At 34.9% G+C, this 23,544-nt stretch overlaps 1 protein-coding gene across 2 annotated transcripts in view; it reads left to right on the top strand.

The window, feature by feature from the left end:
• The first annotated feature begins 91 nt into the window (after positions 1 to 91).
• MYEF2 (myelin expression factor 2) overlaps positions 92 to 23,544 on the top strand; it is a 43,599-nt gene continuing 20,146 nt past the window's right edge. For both annotated transcript variants that reach the window (XM_032176185.2, XM_032176183.2), the window contains exons 1-9: positions 92 to 352; positions 9,919 to 10,127; positions 11,352 to 11,404; positions 12,623 to 12,630; positions 12,725 to 12,818; positions 18,922 to 19,113; positions 19,811 to 19,964; positions 20,511 to 20,560; positions 20,679 to 20,742. In XM_032176185.2, the coding sequence (XP_032032076.1) occupies positions 192 to 352; positions 9,919 to 10,127; positions 11,352 to 11,404; positions 12,623 to 12,630; positions 12,725 to 12,818; positions 18,922 to 19,113; positions 19,811 to 19,964; positions 20,511 to 20,560; positions 20,679 to 20,742 (985 nt within the window). In that variant the 5' untranslated portion in view covers positions 92 to 191. The remainder of the gene's footprint in view (positions 353 to 9,918; positions 10,128 to 11,351; positions 11,405 to 12,622; positions 12,631 to 12,724; positions 12,819 to 18,921; positions 19,114 to 19,810; positions 19,965 to 20,510; positions 20,561 to 20,678; positions 20,743 to 23,544) is intronic.

The raw sequence follows: 23,544 nt of genomic DNA, 5'->3' as shown, positions 1-23,544 counted from the left end.
ACTCCCACCCCCCGCACCCGGCACACACTATCTCCCAGTCGCCCGGTCTCGACCGGTTCTCGCGAGATCTGGGTTACTGAGCGCTCGGGGCCTTTTCAAATCGGGATCCGTTACCGCTTCCCCGGCAGCCGCCATTGTCGCGTTCGGAGCCCCTCAGCTCAGGCGGCCGAGGCGGAGGCAGCGGCGGCGGGATGGCGGACGCCAACAAGGCCGAGGTGCCCGGGGCCACTGGTGGCGACAGCCCGCACCTGCAGCCCGCGGAGCCGCCGGGCGAGCCGCGGCGAGAGCCGCACCCCCCGGAGGCGGAGAAGCAGCAGTCGCAGCACAGCAGCAGCTCCAATGGCGTTAAAATGTATTGTCTTTTCCTCCGGGAATCGGGGCGAGGTGGGGGCAGGGAGTCCGCCGGGGGGCCAGAGGCCGGGCTGGGCCTCGATGGGGGACAACCACCCCCAGACCCCGTCCCGCCCTCTGGCCATCGGCTGCCTGAGGAGCAGGTGCAGCTGGGCCGCTCCCAGGCCCTTCCCCGCCCGCCCCAGGCCTGGCCGCCTGCGATCCCGGGAGCCGGGGCTGGGGGCCTGGGGACCAGCGCTCCTCCCTGATTTCTAGCCCGAGACAGCGGACACCCCTCTTCCCTGACTTTGGTTAAAGAATCTTTGAGAAAAGCTCAGCGACTGCCACGGTTTGCAGGAAGATGGTCCCCCTTTAAGGACCAGTAGTTAGTGTTCATCACTAGGGAGTATCTAGGGATGACATCATCGGACATTTCCTCTTAACCACCGAGATCATATTTAAAAGGAATATCCCTGGCTTCTTTCTGAGCTTCACAAGTTTAGTGTTTTCTTGTTTTCTAACGTGTATGTTCATTTTTAAACTGATTTATACCGAGAGGAAGTTTAATAATGTGCTGTTAGACTTTGTGTGTTGTGTTACTCTTGAATTGGCTAGACGTACTTTAAAAAGGGAAATGTGCGATGTACGTGGCTTCCTTTCCCACTGGGTAATGTGCGTCAGCTGTGGAGAGTATTTTTTTTTTTTAGCTCAGTGTATGATTATCTTAAGTTTGGTATAATAGATGGTTAAGATTTTTTTTTCCTAAATGAAGGAAAACTTTTAAGGTCGCAGCTGTCACCAGTGCTTATAAATAATTTAGTTGACCCCAATCCATAAGAATTTCTGGTTCTAGGGAAATGTTATGCTCCCCTTTGTTCTTGTCCTGTGGGAGGATATGAAGTTAAGCGCTTACTTTCATATGCCTACCTCCTTAAAGCTGAGGTTGAAAGTATGTTAATAATTTAGTGAAAACATCCTTTTCCTTCTCTGTTATGCCTCAGAGCAGAAAGCAATAGATACATGCTCACAGTAAAATAGACAAGGGAAAGGTCTTTTCTGACCTTTGTATAAGAATGTTTGAAATGGTATGGTAAGACCTGGACCAGTCTGTGTAAAAGTTGGTGGCAGATAAGATGGGGTAGCTCTCTCCAGCTCTTTGACACTCTTGCTCTCAAATGAGTTTGAACAGGATCGGCAGCATCTTCTAGGAGAATAGAGGTGCAGGTATAAGAGATTGAAACTTAGTGGAGTTTGCTCCTGGATGAAGAATGGTGCACCTCAGTAATTGAGGAACCAGAAAGTGAATGAAGCACTTTCTACCATGCTTGCCAAAATGTGGGCTTTTGGGAATTTGGCATTAAAAATAGAAATGAAAACCGGTTGAATGATAAACTTAAAAATATGTGCTATTCATATGTAAACACGAGTATACATGCCACCTTTTCTCCTGAACAAAAAGTGCAGCCTTGAATTACAGAGAGAAGCCCTCCTATACTTGGGTATGATTAGTGTTGATACAGGGGAAGTTTGGTATCTAAACCTTCATCAGATTCTCTAATCCCTTCTAAAGTCTCATCGTGATTTAGCAAGACAGGAAAAGAGAACGGAGAAAGGTGGAGAAAGAATCCTTTTCTAATTTAGGAAGAGAAAAATATAAGGTGAAGAAATGCAGAAATATTACTAGTAAATACAGATTATTTCCATATTGCTTATAATTCACCTCTCTCCCCTTCTCTTTTTCCCAGAAGTTGAATCGAGTCCAATTTACTCTCAGGGATTTCTCTTACTGTCTATTCCATAAGAACGTATGTGATGGTCCAGCATGAGTCATTCCAACTGAAAAACTAGCGACCTAGTCATTTTTTTTTTTACTTCGTGAACTAGTAGGGGTGGATAACAACCCCAATACATAAACCTTGAGTTGATTACTATATGATTTTAATAAAAATAATTCATTGTTGATTATAAAAATTACCATAATATTGCCCCAAATTATATATTGGTTGGAATTGAACAGAGTACTGCTTGTCATCAGGATTAAAATAATATTTGCTGAGGTTAATCCATAGTTATTGAGGGTGGGAGACCAAATATTTGCTGAGGTTAATCCATAGTTATTGAGGGTGGGAGACCACTATGTCTTATTCTTCTTTGTATTCTTAAGGCCTGGTAAATATTTGTGGAAGAAATGCGGAAGTGAACTTTCATGCTTATGAAACTCATATACAGGGAATTTAGTTTCCATGTTCACACCTTTAGAAAAGTTCCGTTTTCCAACTGTAGTCTTCTTTTTTAACACCAAATGGTATACTAGCTCTCCTTTTCTTAAAAATGAATAGGAGGGAAAAGAGAAGTATTATTATAACTTTATTATTCATGTGTAATTAAATATAACGTTGGAGTAGGTAGAGATTGAGAGTTATATTAGGGTACTATAAAATATTTAGCATTGGAACAAGGTAATGTGTTCTTTAGTTGAGTGATTTTTATTAGGAATAAAGACTAGAACTGTTCCCCCCAGCTTTATTGAGGTAAATTGACAAAAATTGTATATTTTGAAGTGTACAATGTGATGTTTTGGTATACAAATAAATTGTGAAATGATTACCACAATCAAGCTAATTAATGTATCTGTTACCTCACATAATTACCACATTTTTTGGTGTTGAAAATACTTAAGATCTACTCTTTAAGCAAATTTCAAGTGTACAGTAAATAATTATAGTCACTATATTGTACCTTAGATCTACAGAACTTACTCATCCTATAACTGAACGTTTGTGCCCTTAGAACATTTTCCCATCCCTTGCCGCCCTCCACCTCTGGTAAACACCCTTCTACTCTCTGCTTCTGAGTTTGACTTTTTTTAGAGTCTGTGTGTAAGTGAGATCATGCAGTATTTGTCTTTCTGAGTCTGGCTTTTTTCACATGGCATAAAGTCCTCTAGGTTTATCTCTGTTGTTGCAAATGGCAAGATTTTGTTCTTTTTGTAAGGCGGAATAATAATATTCCAGTGTGGATGTGTTGTGTAAACACAAAATATGATACATATCATGTTTCCTTTAACCATTTATCTGTCAATGGACACTTAAGTCGTTTCCATATCTTGGGTATTGTGGACAATGCAGTGAACATGGGAGTGCAGATATCTCTTTGAGATAGTGATTTCATTTTCCTTGGATGTATACCCGGAAGTGGCATTGATGAATCATGTGGTAGTTCTGTTTTTAATTTTTTGGGGACCCCTGACGCTGTTTTCCATAATGGTTGTACCAATATATATTCCCACCAGCAGTATCTAAGGGTTCTTTCTCCACATCCTCAGCAGCAGTTGCTATCTTTTGACTTTTTGGTAAATCATCCTAACAGGTATGAAGTGATATTGCAGTGTGGTTTTGAGTTGTATTTCCCTGATGATAGTGATATTGAGCACCTTTTCATATACCTTTTGGCCATTGGTGTGTCTTCTTTGGAAAAATATCTATTCGGATCCTTTTCTCATTTTTTAATTGGGTTGCTATTGAGTTGTATGAGTTCCTTATACATTTTTTAAATTAATCCCTTATTGGATATATGGTTTGCAAATGTTTTCTCTCATTTCTTAGGTTGCCTTTTTATTTTGTTGATTGTTTCCTTTGCTGTGCAATAACTTTTTACTTTGATGTTGTCCGAATTGTTTGCTTTTGTTTGTGTTGTCTGTGCTTTTGGTGTCATATCAAAAAAAAAAAAAAATCATTGCCAAGGCCAAGGTCATGGAGCTTTTGTGTTTTCTTCTAGGAGTTACAGGGTTTTAGGTGTTATGTTTTAAGTTTTTAATCCATTTTCATTTTGTTTTGTATGTGGATATCTAGTTTTCCCAATACCATTTTTTGAAGAGACTGTCCTTTCACCATTGTATATTTTTAGTGCTTTTGCCAAGGATTAGTTTACCATATACTTGGGGATGTATTTTTCAGTGTTCCGTTTTGCTCCATTGGTCTGTGTGTCTGTTTTGGGCCAGTACCATATTGTTTTGATTACTATAGATTTGTAACCTAACTTGAATCAGGTAGTGTGATACTTTTAGCTTTTTCTTCTTGTTCAAGATTGCTTTAGCCATTTGAGATCTTTTATGGTTCATACAGATTTCAGGAATTTTTCCATTTCTGTGAAAAACGCTGTTAGAATTTTGATAGAGATCACATTGAATTTATAGGTCATTTTCGGTGGGAAGGACATTTTGACAATATTAATTCCTCTCATCTGTGAACATGGAATATCTTTCATTTGTATTATTTTCAATTTCTTTTATCATTGTTTGATAGTTTTTCAGTGTATAGCTCTTTAGCTTTCTTGGTTAAATTTATTTCTAGGTATTTTATTCTTTCTGATGCTATTTTAAATGAGATTGTGTTCTTAATTAATTTTTTGGATAGTTCATTATTATTAGTGTGTACATATGCAATGGATTTTTGAATGTTGACTTTGTATCCTATAACTTTACTGAATTTGTTTTAATAGTTTTTTTTGGTGGTGTTTTTAAAATTTTCTCTGAATAATTTTCTATATAAGATCACATCTTCTGAAAACAGAGATAATTTTACTTCTTTCTCTCCAATTTGGTTGCCTTTTATGTCTTTTATTTGCCTAATTGCTCTGGCTGTGACTTTCAGTACAATGTTGAATAGAAGTGTTGAGCATGGGCATCTTCTCTGTTTCCTGCTCTTAGAGGTAAAACCTTCAAATTTTCACTGTTGAGTATGACATTAGCTATGGGGTTGTCATATATGACCTTTATTGTGTTGAGGAACATTCCTTATATACTAAATTTGTTGAGAGTGTTTATCTTGAAAGGATGTTGAGTTTTGTCAAATGCTTTTTCTGGATCTATTGAGATGATCTTTGATTTTAAAAAAAATCCTTCATTCTGTTAATGTGGTGTATAACATTTACTGATTTATGTATGTCATCCTTGCATCCCTGGGATAGATACCATTTGATTATGGTGCATGATCCTTTTAATGTGCTGTTGAATTAAATTTGCTGGTATTTTGTTGAGAATTTTTACATCTGTGTTCATCAGGGATATTGCTGTAATTTTCTTTTCTTGTAGGATCCTTGTCTTGCATTGTTATCAGGGTAATCTTGGCCTTATAAAATGATTTGAAAGAGTTTCCTCATGTTCAGTTTTTTGGAAGAGTTTGAGAAGGATTGGTATTAGTTCTTAAATGTTTGGTAGAATTTACCAGTGAAGCTATCACGTCCCGGGCTTTTCTTTCTTAGGAGATTTTTGATTACTGACTCCATCTCCGTTGTTATTGGACAGTTCAGATTTTCTAATTTTTCATGATTCAGCCTTGGTGAGTTGTATATTTCCAGGAATTTATTAATTTCTTCTAAGTTATCCAATTTGTTGGTATATAATTGTTAATAGTAGTTTCTTATAATTCTCTGTATTTGTGTGGTATCTGTTATAATGTCCCCTCTCTGATTCTTTATATATTTTTATATTTTTTCCTCTTTGATTTCTGATTTTTTTTTTTTTTTTTTTTTTTTGAGACGTAGTTTTGCTCTGTCACCCAGGCTGGAGTGCAGTGGCGCAATCTCGGCTCACTGCAAGCTCCGCCTCCCAGGTTCACGCCATTCTCGTGCCTCAGCCTCTCTGAGTAGCTGGGACTACAGGCGCCCGCCACCACGCCCAGCTAATTTTTTTGTATTTTTAGTAGAGACGGCGTTTCACCGTGGTCTCGATCTCCTGACCTCGTGATCCGCCTGCCTCGGCCTCCCAAAGTGCTGGGATTACAAGCGTGAGCCACCGCACCCGGCCCGATTTCTGATTGTTTTTTCCCCCCTTAATCTAGCTTAATCTTTGTCAGTTTTGCTTATCTTTCAAAAAACAACTTTTAGTTTTTTTGATCTTTTCTATTGTTTTTCTAGTATATTTCATTTATTTTTGCCTTGATTTTCGTTATTTTCTTCTTTCTACTAACTTTGAACTTAGCTCTTTTTTCTAGTTCCTTGAGGTGTAAAGTTAGGTTGTTGGAGATCTTTATTCTTTCTTTTTTTTTTGAGATGGATTCTTGATCTCGGCTCACTGCAACCTCTGCCTCCTGGGTTCAGGTGAATCTCCTGCCTCAGCCTCCCGAGCAGCTGGGATTACAGGCATGCATCACTACGCCTGGCTAATTTTTGTATTTTTGGTAGAGACAGGGTTTCACCATGTTGGCCAGCCTCATCTCAAACTTCTAACCTCAAGTGATCCACTTGCCTTGGCCTCCCAAAGTGCTGGGATTACAGGTGCGAGCCACTGCACCTGTCCTGGAGGTCGTTTTTCTTAATGTAGGCATTTATTGCTCTGAACTGCCCTCTGGTAGTTTTCCTCTGGAACTGGGATTAGTATTGGATCTCATACTACACCATTATACTTTTAAAATCACACATTAGAACTATGTTTCTTCTTTTGATGTTGGAGGTTGATTTTTTTCAGAAATTTGTGTTATAATTTAGATACGCATAGTTCAATTTTTAAGAATAGATAACATTTTTATGACTATTTTAGAGGTTTTATTTTAAGTACATTGTGGGAGTTGTTGTCTAAGTGAACAGTTTGGGAATTTAGTACATTGAATTCTGGATGTAGTATTAATATTTTGGAATTATGTAGCATCATTTCCTTAAGAGTTTTCACATATATTTTTGCTTTCCCTTCCAAAGTATTTATGACTTGGAAATAGTTCAGAAATTATATAATTATGGCTCAGTTTCTTAATAATTAAAGCATCCCTGTAGCCTCTAAACTGTTATGCCTTTTATAGATTTTTTTTTCTTTTTTTGTTATACACTGGGAAGAAAAGATAAATTTTAATTCATACATCGTAGATGAGCAGTTTAGCAGTATTTTTAAGATGCTTCTTATTGGGGAAAATGAAGAAATTACTTTCTCTGATCATCTTTGAGTAAATATTTTAAATAAGATATTATATATAATGTTACTGTTTTTAATGGAATTTTCAGATTGTTGTAAGCAAATATTTAATCTATGTAACCCCACCCAAGTCAAGAATAGAACATTGTTAAGTACTTCAGAAGTTTATGTAATTTTCACAATTGGTTTAATCCAGGAAGAAAATAGGCAGAGGAAGGGGTATTAATCTAGAGACTATATAGATATCTGCTTGCTGAATAGAGTCTTAGTTACTTTACAAACATTCATTGAATTCGTCTAAGCCTATTATGTAAACAGGCCCTTTGGGAATTGAAAAGAAAGGTTTGTTCTTGTATCTGCGGTACCCAGAAACCAGAGAAAAGGCCTTTGTGCCTTTTGGCTGCTTGCTGCCATTTTCAAAAGTATCACTCTCTTCAGACAGGTAGGTACTTTCTAGATTTAGACAGTTGAGAAGACTCCCTGCTAGGCCATGCCATTTCTGATGAAGGAATATGTTTGATAGTGAAGATGTCCCTTTCAAGGTCTAAAAAAAATGGCAAAGCAAGTTTGGTCCAAATGTCTCTTTCTTTATTCTAGCAGTTTTTCTGGCAACATCTGTGCTCAGATGAGTATGGATTCTTAATTGACTGTTAATTCATTAAAAAATTACAGCACAATGTTATATGCAGTCACCGTGCGAGGTGCTGCTGATACCAAAGTAGATAGTTTTTGTTCTCATAGATGCCAAAGCAGATAGTTTTTGTTCTCATAGAATTTACATACTATATTTATGGCTGTTACCTACAAAGAAGAGTAGTGTTCAAGAAGCTCTGCATATTATGTAACAAATGACTGCAGTTAGAGGTGTGTGGTGCATTGCAATGTAGGGATCACCAGAATTGTTGGGCTTAGAAGATAATTTAGAGCCTGGCTCATGAAACTTGGTTTGTTGTCAGAATAATCCAGAAAGCTTTAAAAAAATTTAGATTCCTGGGTGTCATCCACAGTGATATTATTAGTAATGTTTGTGAAAAATTGCTTTAAAATTGAAGTTTTGTTATTAAAATAGTTTTAAATTGACTAGAGCACTTATTTAAGTAAGAAATCTATTGGCCGGGCACGGTGGCTCACATCTGTAATCCCAGCACTTTGGGAGGCCGAGGCGGGTGGATCGCCTGAGGTCAGGAGTTTGAGACCAGCCTGGCCAACATGGTGAAACCCCGTGTCTCTACTAAAAATACAAAAATTAGCTGGGTGTGGTGGCAGGCACCTGTAATTCCAGCTACTTGGGAGGCTGAGGAAGGAGAATTCCTTGAACCCAGGAGGTGGAGATTGCAGTGAGCTGAGATCTTGCCACTGTACTCCAGCCTGGGTGACAGAATGAGACTCTGTCTCAAAAAACAACAACAACAACAACAAAAAACCAACAAAAAAACCCTATTGTTTGTTCTGTAAAAAAGACTTGTTTTGAAAAGTAAATTGCATTTTAAAATAGAAGTCCAAATTTTTAACTGTAGGGTTTAAGTGTACGCCTACATCTTTTGGATGGTTGGCATATGACATCATAGAGTTGCATTGTGATTACGGTGTTATAAATTACTTTTTTTTCTAGTTAAGGCCTCATTAAAAATCAGGTTTGGCTGGGCGTGGTGGCTCATGCCTGTAATCCCAGCACTTTGGGAGGCAAGGCGGGTGGATCACGAGGTCAGGAGTTCAAGATCAGCCTGGCCAAGATGGTGAAACCCCGTCTCTACTGAAAATACAAAAAATTAGCTGGGCGTGGTGGTGGGCACCTGTAATCCCAGCTGCTCAGGAGGCTGAGGCAGAGAATTGCTTGGACCTGGGAGGCGGAGGCTGCAGTGAGTTGAGATCGTGCCACTGCACTCCAGCCTGGGTGACAGAGTGAAACTCCATCTCAAAAAAAAAAAAAAAATCAGGTTTATGAAATTTTGGCTTATGTTGCTTTTATGTACTGCATCTGTCCTACATTACCCATTGTAGGTAATATTAATGAAACTGCATAATTTGATGAAGTACCCTATTCTAGTTTATAGGTTAATTTGTAACATAAAATATTAGGATACTTTATAAGTTTTCTGTGTTGATCAAAATTGGGAATAGAAGAAAGTTTGAGAGTCTTAATGTGAGTATATACATATATAGATGTGGATTTATAGACATAACTTTGTATTTTAATTATGCTTCTAATTAAGGGAGGAGAAAGTTCTGAGAAGAAACTATTAACCTTTAAGAGATGAACTTTTTCAGAGTAACATTGTGTTAGTTTTTATAGAAGTTTTTAATGATGCCCGGAAAGTTAATTCTCCATCAAAGATGGCAGTTTTAGATACCTTAGAAGTAAAATTATCTGCTCTCCCCTCTGTTCCAGTCTAATAGCATTTATTAATTAAGTAGTGTGATGGGAAAAACTGGGTGATTGTTTGGATGCTTACAACAATTTAATGTGGGAAAAAAATGAGGACTGTTAAATGAGAAGCCAAACTCTTGCTTTGAAATAGCATTGGGTAATTTCAAAGCTCTCAGGCTGATTCTCCAGCTACTTTGCTGAGGTCTAGCTTAGTGGAGAGTTTTGCGAGGTGATAAATATGAAATACTTATACAGACTTCCATTCTTATATACACAACTAAGGGTTTTTGTTTGTTTGCCTTTTTTTAATTCACAGGGAGAATGATGAATCAGCGAAAGAAGAGAAATCTGACTTAAAGGAAAAATCTACAGGAAGTAAGAAGGCCAATAGATTTCATCCTTATTCAAAAGACAAGAATTCGGGCACTGGAGAAAAGAAGGGTCCTAATCGTAACAGAGTTTTCATTAGCAACATCCCATATGACATGAAATGGCAAGCTATTAAAGATCTAATGAGAGAGAAAGGTAACTATCTCTGAAATAAGCCACTGTTGGATAATCTTCATATAGGCAGGGAGGGAACTACACAAACATTTTTATTCCTCTGAGCCACACAGACTCAAAAAATTGATTTTTATTTCTTGACATGTGAATTAATCTTTTCCTCTTCTTTCATTTCACACGATTTCATTACAAGGTAGTATGGATATTTTTCTTTTTGCCATTTTAGTGGGATAGTAGCGAGCCAGCATATGCATGCCACCAAGAATTTTGTTAAAGTGATTGCTTTGTCTAGTTGAAGTTTTTATAGATTTTAAAAGGGCTATTGCATTAGTTAAGCAATACATTTAGCGTGTTAAAGAATGAATAATAAGGTCTGATTATTTATTTTTTTCCAAAAGCTGTTTTGTTATTATCTTGGTGGAGTCTGGAATCTGGCTGTGGAATTTATTTTGTTTGCATTGTCATGACGCCATGATGCTGTCTTTGCAGTTCTAAATTACAATTGCATTACTGCTGTTGCACTTTTGTTTTCAGAATAATCTGAAAACCTTCATCTTATATACATGGTTGGTTTTGGGGAAAAATAATTTTAATACTTGATCTTGTAAAAGTTAGTTTTGTTATCTCTTGAAAAATTGAGTTTCAACAGTCCTGCAAACTATGTACTTGGCTTTGAGGCTGATCTCTTCTAATAAATTTTTTTAAAAATTGCATTGGTGTATCTGTTGTAAGGTGACAACTATTTGATTGGTTTTATTCATTGACTTTATTTAGAAAGTGTGTGGCTTGCTGTGAAGCATGATTTGTAAATTTAGTTTACTGATGGCAAACATGATTGAAGACATTCAGGTAGAAAGTCACCTTAAAACAGCTGTTGTGTGTAGGCTGACCAAAGTTATTTGAAAAGTGCTAATGTTGATGTTTTTTAATATGATAGGTTAAGGGACCATTTGTATGTATATGTGCATTTGTTCACCAACTATATCATGCTGGCCAAAATATGATCTGTAGTATGAATTAGGTTAATATGGTTGTTAGCTTTTTTTAGAGAATGTGGATGATGTACATTTCTGAAAATTAGTTAAATTTACATAGCCATTGATAGGAGGTATGTTGGTCTGGTTTTGATTGTTGGTGAATAATAGGTGCTTCTCTGTAGAGTTGTGCACAGGTGTGCAGTAAAGCAAGATACTGGTGTTTAAATGTATTGTTTCTTGGTATCTTCCTTTTGTATGTCTTATGTAGTTGGTGAGGTTACATACGTGGAGCTCTTTAAGGATGCGGAAGGAAAATCAAGGGTAAGTGCTGTGGGCAATAATCTGCTTGAGGTTTAAAAGTTCCTCAGCAGCTTACTTTTTGTATAATACTTGTACCAGTTTTTGGAAACTTAAGTTTCATTTTGTTTTACTTTATTACGCAAGATTTGAGGCTCTATACCAGCAAGTCTGACACTTATACAAACCTAGCTGCCTGGAAGGGATGGGTTTCGTAAACACTCAAAAGGGGCATTCACTTTTCCAATGCTCTAAGGTAATACTTCTTCTTAGCCAATAAGATTTTAGCATAGGATTTTTTTTTTGTTGTATTTTGATGTCTTCAAGGATACTTTAAAAGTTACTGAATTGATAATATTCCTGAGTTTTTTGAGGGGACTATAGCTTAAAGGTGTTAGTTCAGAATGTATTTTTGAAATTTTACTGAAAAGCTAAATTTGGTAGCCTGTAGGACTACATAAGAGGCAGTGCTCTGACCAATTGGTATGAATGACATTTACGATTATATTGACATAGAAGGAATTGGTTGATAGTATATTTTGATTTTTAGCAATAAGAATGCAGTATACTGAAGAATACAATGGAAAACTTTTAGCAATGTTTAATAATGTTAGTAAAACTAGTTGGGTGCATGATGAATAAAAATTTTGTCATTACATTCAAATGGGACTTTGAATGGCAATCACAGGGAATTATTTTTTAAAATGACTCTCCAAATTAATTTATTATTAGTTTATAGGTGATTTTTACATACTTCCAACTGGGTGCTGTTAAATGTGCAGCCAGTTTTAATCTAATAGATAACTTGTTACAAATAAAATTAATATTTATTCACTATTTGATTTTAATAGAGTTGAAAAATATGCCGTAGACAATACATCTTTTGAAAATATTTGTAACTGTAGAAGGATAGATCTGTTGGAGACTTATTTCCTTGAATTCCTGTTGATTTAATTTGTGCAGTGATGTTAGTTTTAACTTAATGAAAGTCACCTAAAAGTAAAAAATGTGCTCCAAGCTTGTTACATGTTAGATTCTACTATCTTTAATAGATATATTTAAAAATTTAGGGAAAATTTGTGGTTACTTGCCTGTTATGTTCTGGAGGTATAAAAGATGAAGTGATTCTACCATATTATTAATTGCCTTAATGATTGAAATGTTAGAACTGATTATTAACTTCATGTACTGATCTAAAACTTTTTTTCTTTTGCATATTTTGACAAATCTACCTGGATATAGGGTTGTGGGTAAGAAATTTTTTCTTTAAGTATCTTAAGTCAAATTAAACTTGGGAAAAAAATTAGCACATAAACATTTCCTATAAATTTTTTCCCTATTAAGTGTGGTTGAATTCAAAGATGAAGAATTTGTAAAGAAAGCCCTAGAAACTATGAACAAATATGATCTTAGTGGAAGACCCCTCAATATTAAAGAGGTAAGATTTCTTACATTTAGAATTTAAACATTTGACTATAAAGACATGTTTTCCTTGGATTTTCAGTTTGGTAATATATTTGCCTGACTACAACTTTTTTTAAAGCATAGGTGTTTATTAACGCATTATATATTGATGATAGTTTTACTTGTACATGATTTTATATTTGCTCTTAAGCAGTTATCCTATATACTTGATTTGTTCCAAATTGTTAAAAATAAAAGCACATAATTTTTAAAAATTTGAGGACCTAGAAATTCAAAGGGGATAAACTTTAGGTGCTGAGTTTATTTGGTACGGACATTTTCAATTTTTAGATTTTGTTATTTGAGAAATATAATATCCTTGTAATTGATAATTAAAGGTCACTTAATAATGCAAATATGTTATGGATTTGGATAAAACTGATATCCACTTTTTATCAGAGTTACTTGGAAACTGTACTAGATTAAATTTAAGAAAAAATTATAACTCTATTAGTGAAATTTATGACTAGAAGTTGGAATCCCCTAAAATGGAAATGTCCTCTTTGTACAAAATTGTAGCAGTGTAAATAGGTTGACAAAAAATGACTAGAAGATACAAACAAAATATTTACAGTTTAACCTTGAGAATGATTGGCTTGAATAGCAGTCATCTTCATAGGTTCCTTTATTTTATATTGTTAATAGTTTGATTACAGACCTGTTACGTACATATACTTGCTCAAGTCTGTGTTAAAAGAGATAAATAGTGTAACTTTGGGACCCTGAAGATTTTGTACTAATACTGATGCCAATCGTTGGTTGTAGAGTAGTACTGTCAACCATGGCATTTAATAGTATAGTAATGATTTGATTCCTGGCTTTATCACTTTCTAGTGGGTGTCTAGACATGCTACTTAATTTCTCCAAACTGAAGTAATTGTAGTAGTACTACTGATAATAGAGGCATACCTTGGAGCTATTGTAGGTTTGGTTCCAGACTACTGCAATAAAGCAAATATAACAATAAAGTGTGTCACATGTATGTTTTGGTTTTGCAGTACACATAAAAGTTATGTTTATACTATATTCTGTTTAAAGTGTGCAATGGCATTATGTCTAAAAGCACAATATACACGCTTTAATTTAAAAATACTTGATTTGCTGAAAATGCTAGTGATCATTTGAACTTTCAGTGTAACCCTTTTGCTGGTAGAGAGTCTTGCCTCAGTGTGATGGCTGCTGACTGATCAGAGTGGTGGTTACTAAAGTTTGGGGTGGCTGTCGCAATTTCTTAAATTAACAACAATGAAGTTTGCTGTATCAATTGAGTCTTCCCTTCATAATAATTTCTCTGAAGCATGTGATGTTGTTTGATAGCATTTTACCTACGGTAGAACTTCCTTCAAAATTGAAGTCACTCCTCTCAAACCTGCTGCTGCTTTATCCATTAAATTTATGTAATATTCTAAATCCTTTGTTGTCATTTCAACAGTGTTCATAGCATATTCACCAGGTGTAGATTCCATCTCAAGAAGTGACTTTCTTTGCTCATACAAGAACAACTCCTAATTTGTTTAGGTTTTATCATGAGTTTGCAGCAATTTAGTCACATCTTCAGGATCCACTTCTAATTCTAGTTTTCTTGCTCTTTCTATCACATCTTCAGTTATGTCCACCATTTAAGTCTTGAAGCCTTCAAAGTCATCCATTAAGATTAGAATCCATTTAATTCCAAACTCCTGTTAATATCAATATTTTGACCTTATGAATCACAGATGTTCTTAATGACATCTAGAATGGTACATTCTTTCCAGAAGGTTTTTAATTTACTTTGCCCGGATCTATCAGAGGAATCACTATCTATGATAGCAATAGCCTTACATAAGAAATTGTATTTCTTAAATAATCAGACTTGAAAGTTAAAATTATTTCTTGATTCATGGGTTACAGAATGGATATTGTGTTAATAGACCTGCAAACAACATTAGTCTTCTTGTATATCTTCTTTAGTGCTCTTGGTGACAAGTGCATTGTCAATGAGCAGTAATATTTTGAAAGGATTTTTTTTTGAGCAAGAGGCCTCAACAGTGGGCTTAAAATATTCAGCAAACTATTCTTAAAGAGATGTGCTGCCATCCAGGCTTTGTTATTTCATTTATAGAGCACAGGCAGAGTAGATTTAGCCTAATTATTAAGGGCCCTAGGATTTTCAGAATGGTAAATGAGCATTGGCTTCAAGTCAATTTAAGGTTACCAGTTGCATTAGCCCCTAATAAAAGAGTCAATGTGTCCTTTGAAGCTTCGAAGCCAAACACTGACTTCTCCCTTCTAACTCTGAAAGTCCTCGATGTCATCTTCTTTCTATAGAAGACTGTTTTATCTATACTGAAAATCTATTGTTTAGTGTAGCCATCTCATCAATGATCTTAGCTAGGTCTTCTGGATAACTTGCTGTAGTTTCTACATCAGCACTTGCTGCTTCACTTGCACTTTTATGTTATAGAGATAGCTTCTTTCCTTAAATCTCATGAACCAGCTTCAAACTTTTCTTCTGCAGCTTTCTCACCTCTCAGCCTTCATAGAATTGAAGAGAGTTAAGGCCTTACTCTGGATTAGGCTTTGGCTTAAGGGAATGATGAGGCTGCTTTGATCTTCTGTTCAAACCACTGAAACTTTCAGACCCCTGAAGTGTTATAAGCACAAACAAGTGAAATATCTTAATAGTTCAAGAAGCATCTTCTCTGTTGTGTTATCCTTCTTCCCCAAAGGTAACCGGTATCTTAAATTTTGTGTTTTTACCTGTTTTTGAAACAGCATTAAGGCTGTTTCACTTTCTCATCATTCATGTGTTCACTGGAGTAGCACTTTAAGTTTCCTTCAGGAACTTTGATTCCGGAGGCCCGGCTTTTCACCTGTCTGAACTTTTGACATGCCTTCCTCACTAAGCTTAATCATGTCTAGCTTTTGATTTAAAGTGAGAGACTTGCAACTCTTTCTTTTACTTGAACACTTAGAAGCCATTTTAGGGTTATTAACTGACCTAATTTCAATATTATTGTGTCTTGGAATAGGGAGGCCTGAGGCGACGGACAGAGATGGGGAACGGCTGGTCCGTGGAGCAGTCAGAACATTTATTGATTAAGTTCGCTGTTTTGTTTGGGCACAGTTGATGGTGCCCCAAAACAATTAAAACATCAAAGATCACTGATCACAGATCACCATAACAGATAATAATGAAGAAGGTTGAGATATTGCATGAATTACCAAAATGTGATATGGAGACACAAAGTGAGCACATGTTGGGAAAATGGTGCTGATAGACTTGCTGGACATGGGGTGTCACAGACCTTCAATTTGCAAAAAGTGCGATATCTGCAAAGCACAGTAAAGTGAAGCACAATGAAATGAAATGTGCTTTTATTTACCTCATAGGATTTTTATGAGGATTTAATGAGATACATGGTAAAGAACTTATGTTCTGGCATCAGAGAACCTCTGTAACTCAGGGCAAATTACTTAAACTTTCTCCTTTGTTTTCATAATTACCAAGATGGGAGTAATGATAGCACCTACCTCGTAGTGCTATCAGGACTCGAAGAGTTAATATATGTAAACCATTTAGTGTTGGCTATTTATTATGCTTCTGATATTACCATTGTACAAAGCACTAAGCACAGTGCTCAAAATATTTTAGCTACATAATAAATGTTAGCTGTAGTAATGATGATTGTTATTCCTGTCCAAGAGTCTCTTGTTCCTGAGGGTGAGATAATAGCTTGAAATCAAAGGCCATGCTACCAACATATAACATGTATCCCAGATACCTTTATTTGAGTTTGCTTCCAAATTATTCTAGTCCTGTTTGAGTCTGGGGTTTATAATTAAAAATGTTATTAACAGGAATGTATAGAATTAGCAGAGAAAATTTTGACTGTTGTGGTTTGTGTCAGCCAATTATTTGGTGGTTTTTATGCATAAGCCAGGGCCAATGCTTCAGAAATATATTGGTATCTTAATTTTCTTTAAATTATAATAATCAGAATGATTATTTTGAGGATTATATCAGGTTGGTGCAAAAGTAAATGCATTTTTTGCCTTTAAAAAAAGCTTTGGATTAAAATAGTGGCAAAAACTGCATTTACTTTTGCACCAACCTGACAATTTTCTGTTTTATGTTTTCTGTTTCTCTTCAAAGGACAAGTACTACAGATTCTTAGTGTCTTTTTCTTTTATTGGACAAAAAAGTTTATTGGATGCTAAATATCAAAGCCATGTTATTGTGTTCTTTTAAGTTTAAGCAAATTGTAGATCCTCAGTAATATTTCAGAGACCCTGGAGTTATATAATCGAAGTTGAAAGAGGATGCCGCCATTTTTAACCTTTTTAAGAGAAAAAAAAAGTCTAAATTTGGTCTAGCTAAATGATGAGGGATTTATTCAGTTGACTTTTTTGAATTAATGTCACTTTGGCTGTCCCTTTCCTGGGATATCTAATTTATAGAGGGGTGGATGGAATGAATGCTTAGAACTGCTACGGAGGAAAGTCTAAGGAAGGTGTATTTCCAATGTTCCTTAACAGACTTTAGAATTACATTTTTTTCATTTAATTAAATGCAGAATAGTAGCAGTTATAAACTGCTACTGTAGGCCCTCCAAAAGCAATAGCAGTCAGTAACCAGCGGGCTGACAGCAAGGGGAAAAGAAGAGTAAAAGTCATGTTATATAGTAGGTGGTTTGTTTTATATAAATTTTATTTTATATATGTTTTATATATGTATGCATGTATTGTATGTGTATATATTTCTGTCATATATATGTATATAAAAGACACATCAACACAGCAATACATCTTGTTAATGTTATAAGCACAAACAACCGAAATAGCTTACTATACTAGTTCAAGAAACATCTTCTCTTCTGAGTTATCTTTCTTCCCCATAGGTAGCCACTATGCTAAATTTTGTATTTTTACCTCTTTTTGAATCCTCAGGCCTGAAGAATTTATTATTTATTAACTTATATGTTTTGAAGCATTCTTTGATACATTTTTTTCTTTTGTAATGGTTTTATTATTTCATTTACGTTTTCACCTTTTATTCTCCAGCTATCCTAGAGAATTTATTAAAGTCACCCAACTTTATTTTTATTAGTACTGTATTCCCAGACTGAGGCCAGCAAAGTAGATTCGATGGTTACCGTTACACTTCATCTTAGCCTAAAGATGGAGAAGTGATGATGGTGATTACCTTTAACATAATCATTTGGCGTTGCAGATGATAGTCTATCAATGTGTTTATGTGGTTTTTGTTTATTTGTTTTTGTTTTTTAGTATTCCACCTAGTGGAATGAGTGAGAAGTACATTTATGTTTGTGTGCGTGTGTGTGTGTGTGTGTGTGTGTGTGTGTGTGTGTGTGTGTGTGTGTTGTGTGTGTGTGTGTGTGTGTGTGTGTGTGTGTGTGTGTGTGTGTGTTTGGTTTTGTTTAAAGATAGGGTGTTTCTCTTAAAAAATTAATGAACCTAACAAAAAACAATGTTTAATATCGTTTCTTACTTGGACACTTAGCCCTCCTCTATCTCTCCCCTCCTCCATCTCAAATTATAATCATTGCTGAAGAAGGTAAGAGTTTAGAAGGTGGGTAATTGTATTTTGTTCAGGAATAAAATTTACAGATTACAATCGGCCGTCCTATCCTCTATCCCAGTATTTGGGTTTTATAACAGTCTGTTCCACTATTGAAAAGCTTTGAATTTGGCATTCCATTGGGCATCCAATAGTGAGAATTCACCATTCCTACATTTTGGTAAGAAAAGTCACAGTGAGTACTTCACTCTTCTTTGAGTTATGTGTATGTATACATGTACCTTAGTGTGAGAGCAAAATTAAACTAATTTCAAGTTCTTAAGTGGCTTTAGTGATTGGAAAAAATATTTAACTGACATCTCTGGAGGCTGAAATCTTTTGTCTATCCACAGGTTTTTATGGGACTCAATTCTCTGGATGAGAAAAAAGCTCACTCTCAAGAGGGTCAATAATTTGAGCCAGATGGGATAGCTACTGTAGAATTTTAAGTTGTTATTTTAATTATGTAGAATTACTGATGTATTTAGCAGAATTTAACATTCAATGTGTGTTACAGGATCCCGATGGAGAAAATGCTCGTAGGGCATTGCAGCGAACAGGAGGATCATTTCCAGGAGGACATGTCCCTGATATGGGATCAGGGTTGATGAATTTACCACCTTCCATTCTCAACAATCCAAACATTCCTCCTGAAGTCATCAGTAATTTGCAGGCCGGTAGACTTGGTTCCACAATTTTTGTTGCCAATGTAAGTTCAAGCTTTAGTCTGAAATTGGTCATTCAGATAGATAATTAGATAATTTGATTAAATGAATGAGTTATAGGTTTATAGAACATTTTGCTTATTTTTAACTAAAGTAAGTGAAACAGTAATTATTGTAAACTCAAAATCAATTGACATAGACATACGTATATATACATACACATACACAGACACACACAAGGTTAGAGTTTAAATACAACTATTTGGATTTTTTAAACATGGAACTGTACAGTTTATACACATTCAAGCAGTTCTTGAGATTATGTGTGTTTTGGTTTATATTGGTAAATTTATTTCTTTTTTGTAGCTTTGATATTTGTGAATATGCATGCCATAGTTGGTTTGTCATTTGTTCTAAGCATTTGAAAGTCAGTGAAAACAATACTTTTCAAAATCTGGATTTCTCTTGGTAAAAATAGATATGCAAGTTTCAAACGTACAAAACAGGTTTGAGCAGTTGAGAGATGATTTTGGAAATTAAAAAAAAATAAGGATAAGGAACAATGTAGCTTAAATGATTTTAAACAACTGAAGATGTTTTTAAGTTTGAACATTATCAATATATTGTTGAACTAGAATTATAGTTCTTTATGGTTTTAAGAGTTTAGAAAAGATTCTTTTGTATTTACAGTTGGGGAGACGGATTTATTAGGTATGTAACTTTATAAAATTTCATATTAAGCTTGACTTCAAAGTTGGTTGGAAGAAGCTAAAGGAAGTGTTCAGCATAGCTGGAACTGTGAAGCGGGCAGATATTAAAGAAGACAAAGATGGCAAGAGCAGAGGAATGGGCACTGTCACTTTTGAGCAAGCAATTGAAGCAGTTCAAGCAATTTGTATCCTGATTTACATTTCAGCATTGTCTATGAGGTTGAAGAAGCATAATACCACCTTTTTTTTGGTGGGGGATAATTGAATTTAAGGTTGCCTGGCTTAGAGATGTGTGTTAGACTTTAGTCTCCAGCAAATAAAACCCTTACTAGGTCCAAGTATTAAAGTCACTCTTAAAACTTGAATTGGCCATATTGTACAGGGCTGGTATGAAGTTTTTTCTTTTCTCTCTTCCTACCACAATTAATTGTATACATGCATTTAACAATTGTGTAATCCATTGTATATTAATGCAGTTACTTTAAGTGAAACCTTACAAGTTTACTTTTTTCAATGGTTGAATTAAAAATACATCTTATTGATGAAATAAAACCATAAAGCAAAGAATTGAATATTTTTTTGAGTATATGAAAGTGGCTAATACCAATAAGTATTGAAGATGTTAATTAAAATATCAGAGATAGTTGGCCGCTAAGATTATTAAAAATTAGTTTGTGTTCTGTTATGATTTTATAGTTATCTTAACTGACTTTCCTTGACTGAACCAACAGCTATGTTCAATGGGCAGTTTTTATTTGATAGACCTATGCATGTGAAAATGGTGAGTTCCTGTATATCACTTCAACCTCCAACCTCTTCAAATCTTTTATTGGCTCTCTTCTACATTACAGTTCTTTGTGGTAATATGTTAACCATATTATAAACTGTCTTGCAATTAGGATGACAAGTCTGTTCCTCATGAAGAGTACCGTTCACATGATGGTAAAACACCACAATTACCACGTAAGTAAAAGCTATTATGAGAAACAACATAGGCTTTTTTTGGTTTGTTTTATTATGTGCTAAGCAAAACTTTGTTTTTGTGCCTACGTCCTAGTTTCTCACAATTTGGGATTAGTTTGGAGTTATGAAGATAGTTTGGCGCTATTGATTAGGAAGACTGAGAAGATAAGTGTAACGTGCCATTTTTTTTTTCTTTTTGGTAACTTTTCCTGACTAATCAGCAATACATTCTAAAATGTTTGGTAAATGTATACACTTGAAGGAAAAAAAGTCCTCTGTAATTTCACCATCTGTGGGTAACCTCATTATAACATTTTTGTGTATTTTCTTCTAGCCTGCTCTGTATATTTTTTACATAGTTGGGAACAAAAATAATTTTGAATTATTTTTTGTTTAACATTAGAGTATAAGCATTTTTTCATGTTGAAAATTCTTTTCAAATATTTTTATTGGTAGTATAATAGTCTATCATATAGATGTTCCATAACTATTTCACTGTTCTGTATTTTAGGTGTTTTAACTTTTATTTTCTTTCAAGTAACTACAGAGTAACACATGCCTTTTTGTTCACAAATCTTTGTAATGTTTTTGGGTACTTCCTTCAGACAGATATTCTGAAGTAGATTTACAGTTCTCATGGGTTAGTGTTATCAAATTGTTTTCCAAATGACTATAACAGTGTAATATACTTATTATATTATGTGTCTCAGTGCCTCCTTTGAAAAGTGGGAATAATAATAGTGTCTACTTCATGGGGTTGACATGAGTATTACATGAATTAATATATGTAAAGCACTTAGAATCATTTTGGCATAATGTAAACACTCAATAAATATTAGCTATTGTTTTTACTATTTCACTGCATCTTCTCTGGTTTTTAAAGTATTCTTATAAGAAATCTTAAATATACAGACAAAAGTAAAATTACTCATATATTTATCATATGCCATACTTGTTGTAGATTTTTTTTTCTTTAAAATAAATAAAATTTTACAGGTAAAATGGAGCTTCCCCATCTCCCTTACCCAGAGGAAACAACTTATGGATAGAGTATTTATCATTTAGGTTTTAATAGTTTGACTACACATTTGTATATCCATAAACATAGGGAATTGTTTCGTTGGATTTAAAATTTTGTTTGAGTGATATCATAATGTATTATGTAACTTGCTTTTTTTGTTTAAAATTGTTTTTGAGATTCATTTATGTTGATAGATGTAGCTCTAGTTTCTTCATTTTAACTGCTGATACCACATTTTATACATTTTTCTGTTTTTTAGGTTATTTTAATTTTTAGTTATTGTGTATTAAGTTGGAAAGTATTTGCTATTTTTTATCATAATTATATGTTCTCTTTATATTTGCTAGAAATTATGTGTAAAACTGGCCTTCCTCTGTTGTTTCTGGGAAGTTTTTAACTACTGATGGTTTATATTTTCTATCATTTTTTGAGTCAATTTTTGTAATTTCTATTTTTCTAAGGATTTTTTCTATTTTCATTCATTTTCAAATATTTTGGCTTAAATTATCTCTTAAGTTTTTGCTACATCTATGTTTCTGCTTTAAAAATTCTGAATGTTTGCAATTTTTATTTTTTTCTTGGTTAATTTTGTTAGAAATTTGTCAGTTTTAATAGTGTATTCAAATAACTGAATTTGGGTGTTTTGTATTTTGAATTTCTACAGTACACTTAGCCTTATTATTTTTTCCTTTTATTTATTGGGGTTTAGTTTGTTTTTGTCCTAACTGCTTAAGTTGAATGCTTGCTTTAAATTGGTAGCTTTTCCTTTCTAATATAAGCAGTTATGACTATAAAGTTAGTACATGGGTTTTGCTATAGAGCATTTTTATGATGGGTCAGTTTTTAGAATATTTAAAAATTACCATTATGGGCCAGGCATGGTGGCTAACACCTGTAATCCCAGCACTTTGGGAGGCCGAGGCGGGTGGATCACTTGAGGTTAGGAGTTCGAGATCAGCCTGGCCAACATGGCGAAACTGCGTCTCTACTAAAAATACAAAAAAAATTAGCCAGGCATGGTGGCACATGCCTGTAGTCCCAGTTACTCAGGAGATTAAGGCAGGAGAATTTCTTGAACCTGGGAGGCAGAGGTTGCAGTGAGCTGAGATCGCTCCCCTGCACTCCAGCCTGGGTGACAGAGGGAGACTGTCTCAAAAAAAAAAAAAAAAAAAAAATTACCATTATGATTTTTTATTGAGCCATGTATTTGAAAATAGAAGTTTTCAATTTCCAAATGTATGAGTTTTTTTTTTCCTTTGTACTTTTTCATTTCAATGTGGTCAGAGAACATGGTTTATATTTGAGTGTGATTCTTTGGAATTAATTTGGACTTATGGATGGCCTACCATATGGCACATTTTTCTTAGTATTCTGGGTATAGTTGGTGAGTGCAGTGATCTATATATGTTCATTAAATCAAGTTTGTTAATCATTTAAATTGTCTTAGATCTAATAATTTTTTCTGCTGTAACACTGTTTATCTTATTATCTTATGTGTCTGGTAAAATTGCGCAATAGAATAGTGGATTTGTCTACTTTTTCTTGTTTTTACTTAAATATTTTTAAGCTAGCTTAGTAGGTGCATCTAGATTAGAATTGATGTATTTTCCTAGTGAATCAAAAATTTTATAGGGTGATTTTTTTTCTCTAGTAATTACTTTGAGTCTTTGGTCTCATTTTAATGTAGGTATAGCAGCTTTATTTTGTTTAGTACTTGCCTGGTACATTTTTCCTATTTTTTTTACTGTTTTAGGCATGCCCCTTATAAACAGTGTTATTGC

This window comes from Hylobates moloch, unplaced genomic scaffold (assembly GCF_009828535.3).
Source record: "Hylobates moloch isolate HMO894 unplaced genomic scaffold, HMol_V3 SCAFFOLD_14, whole genome shotgun sequence".
Classification (NCBI taxonomy): domain Eukaryota; kingdom Metazoa; phylum Chordata; class Mammalia; order Primates; family Hylobatidae; genus Hylobates; species Hylobates moloch.
Note: the sequence above shows the minus strand (reverse complement) of the source record. Positions and strands in the feature narration are given on the sequence as shown.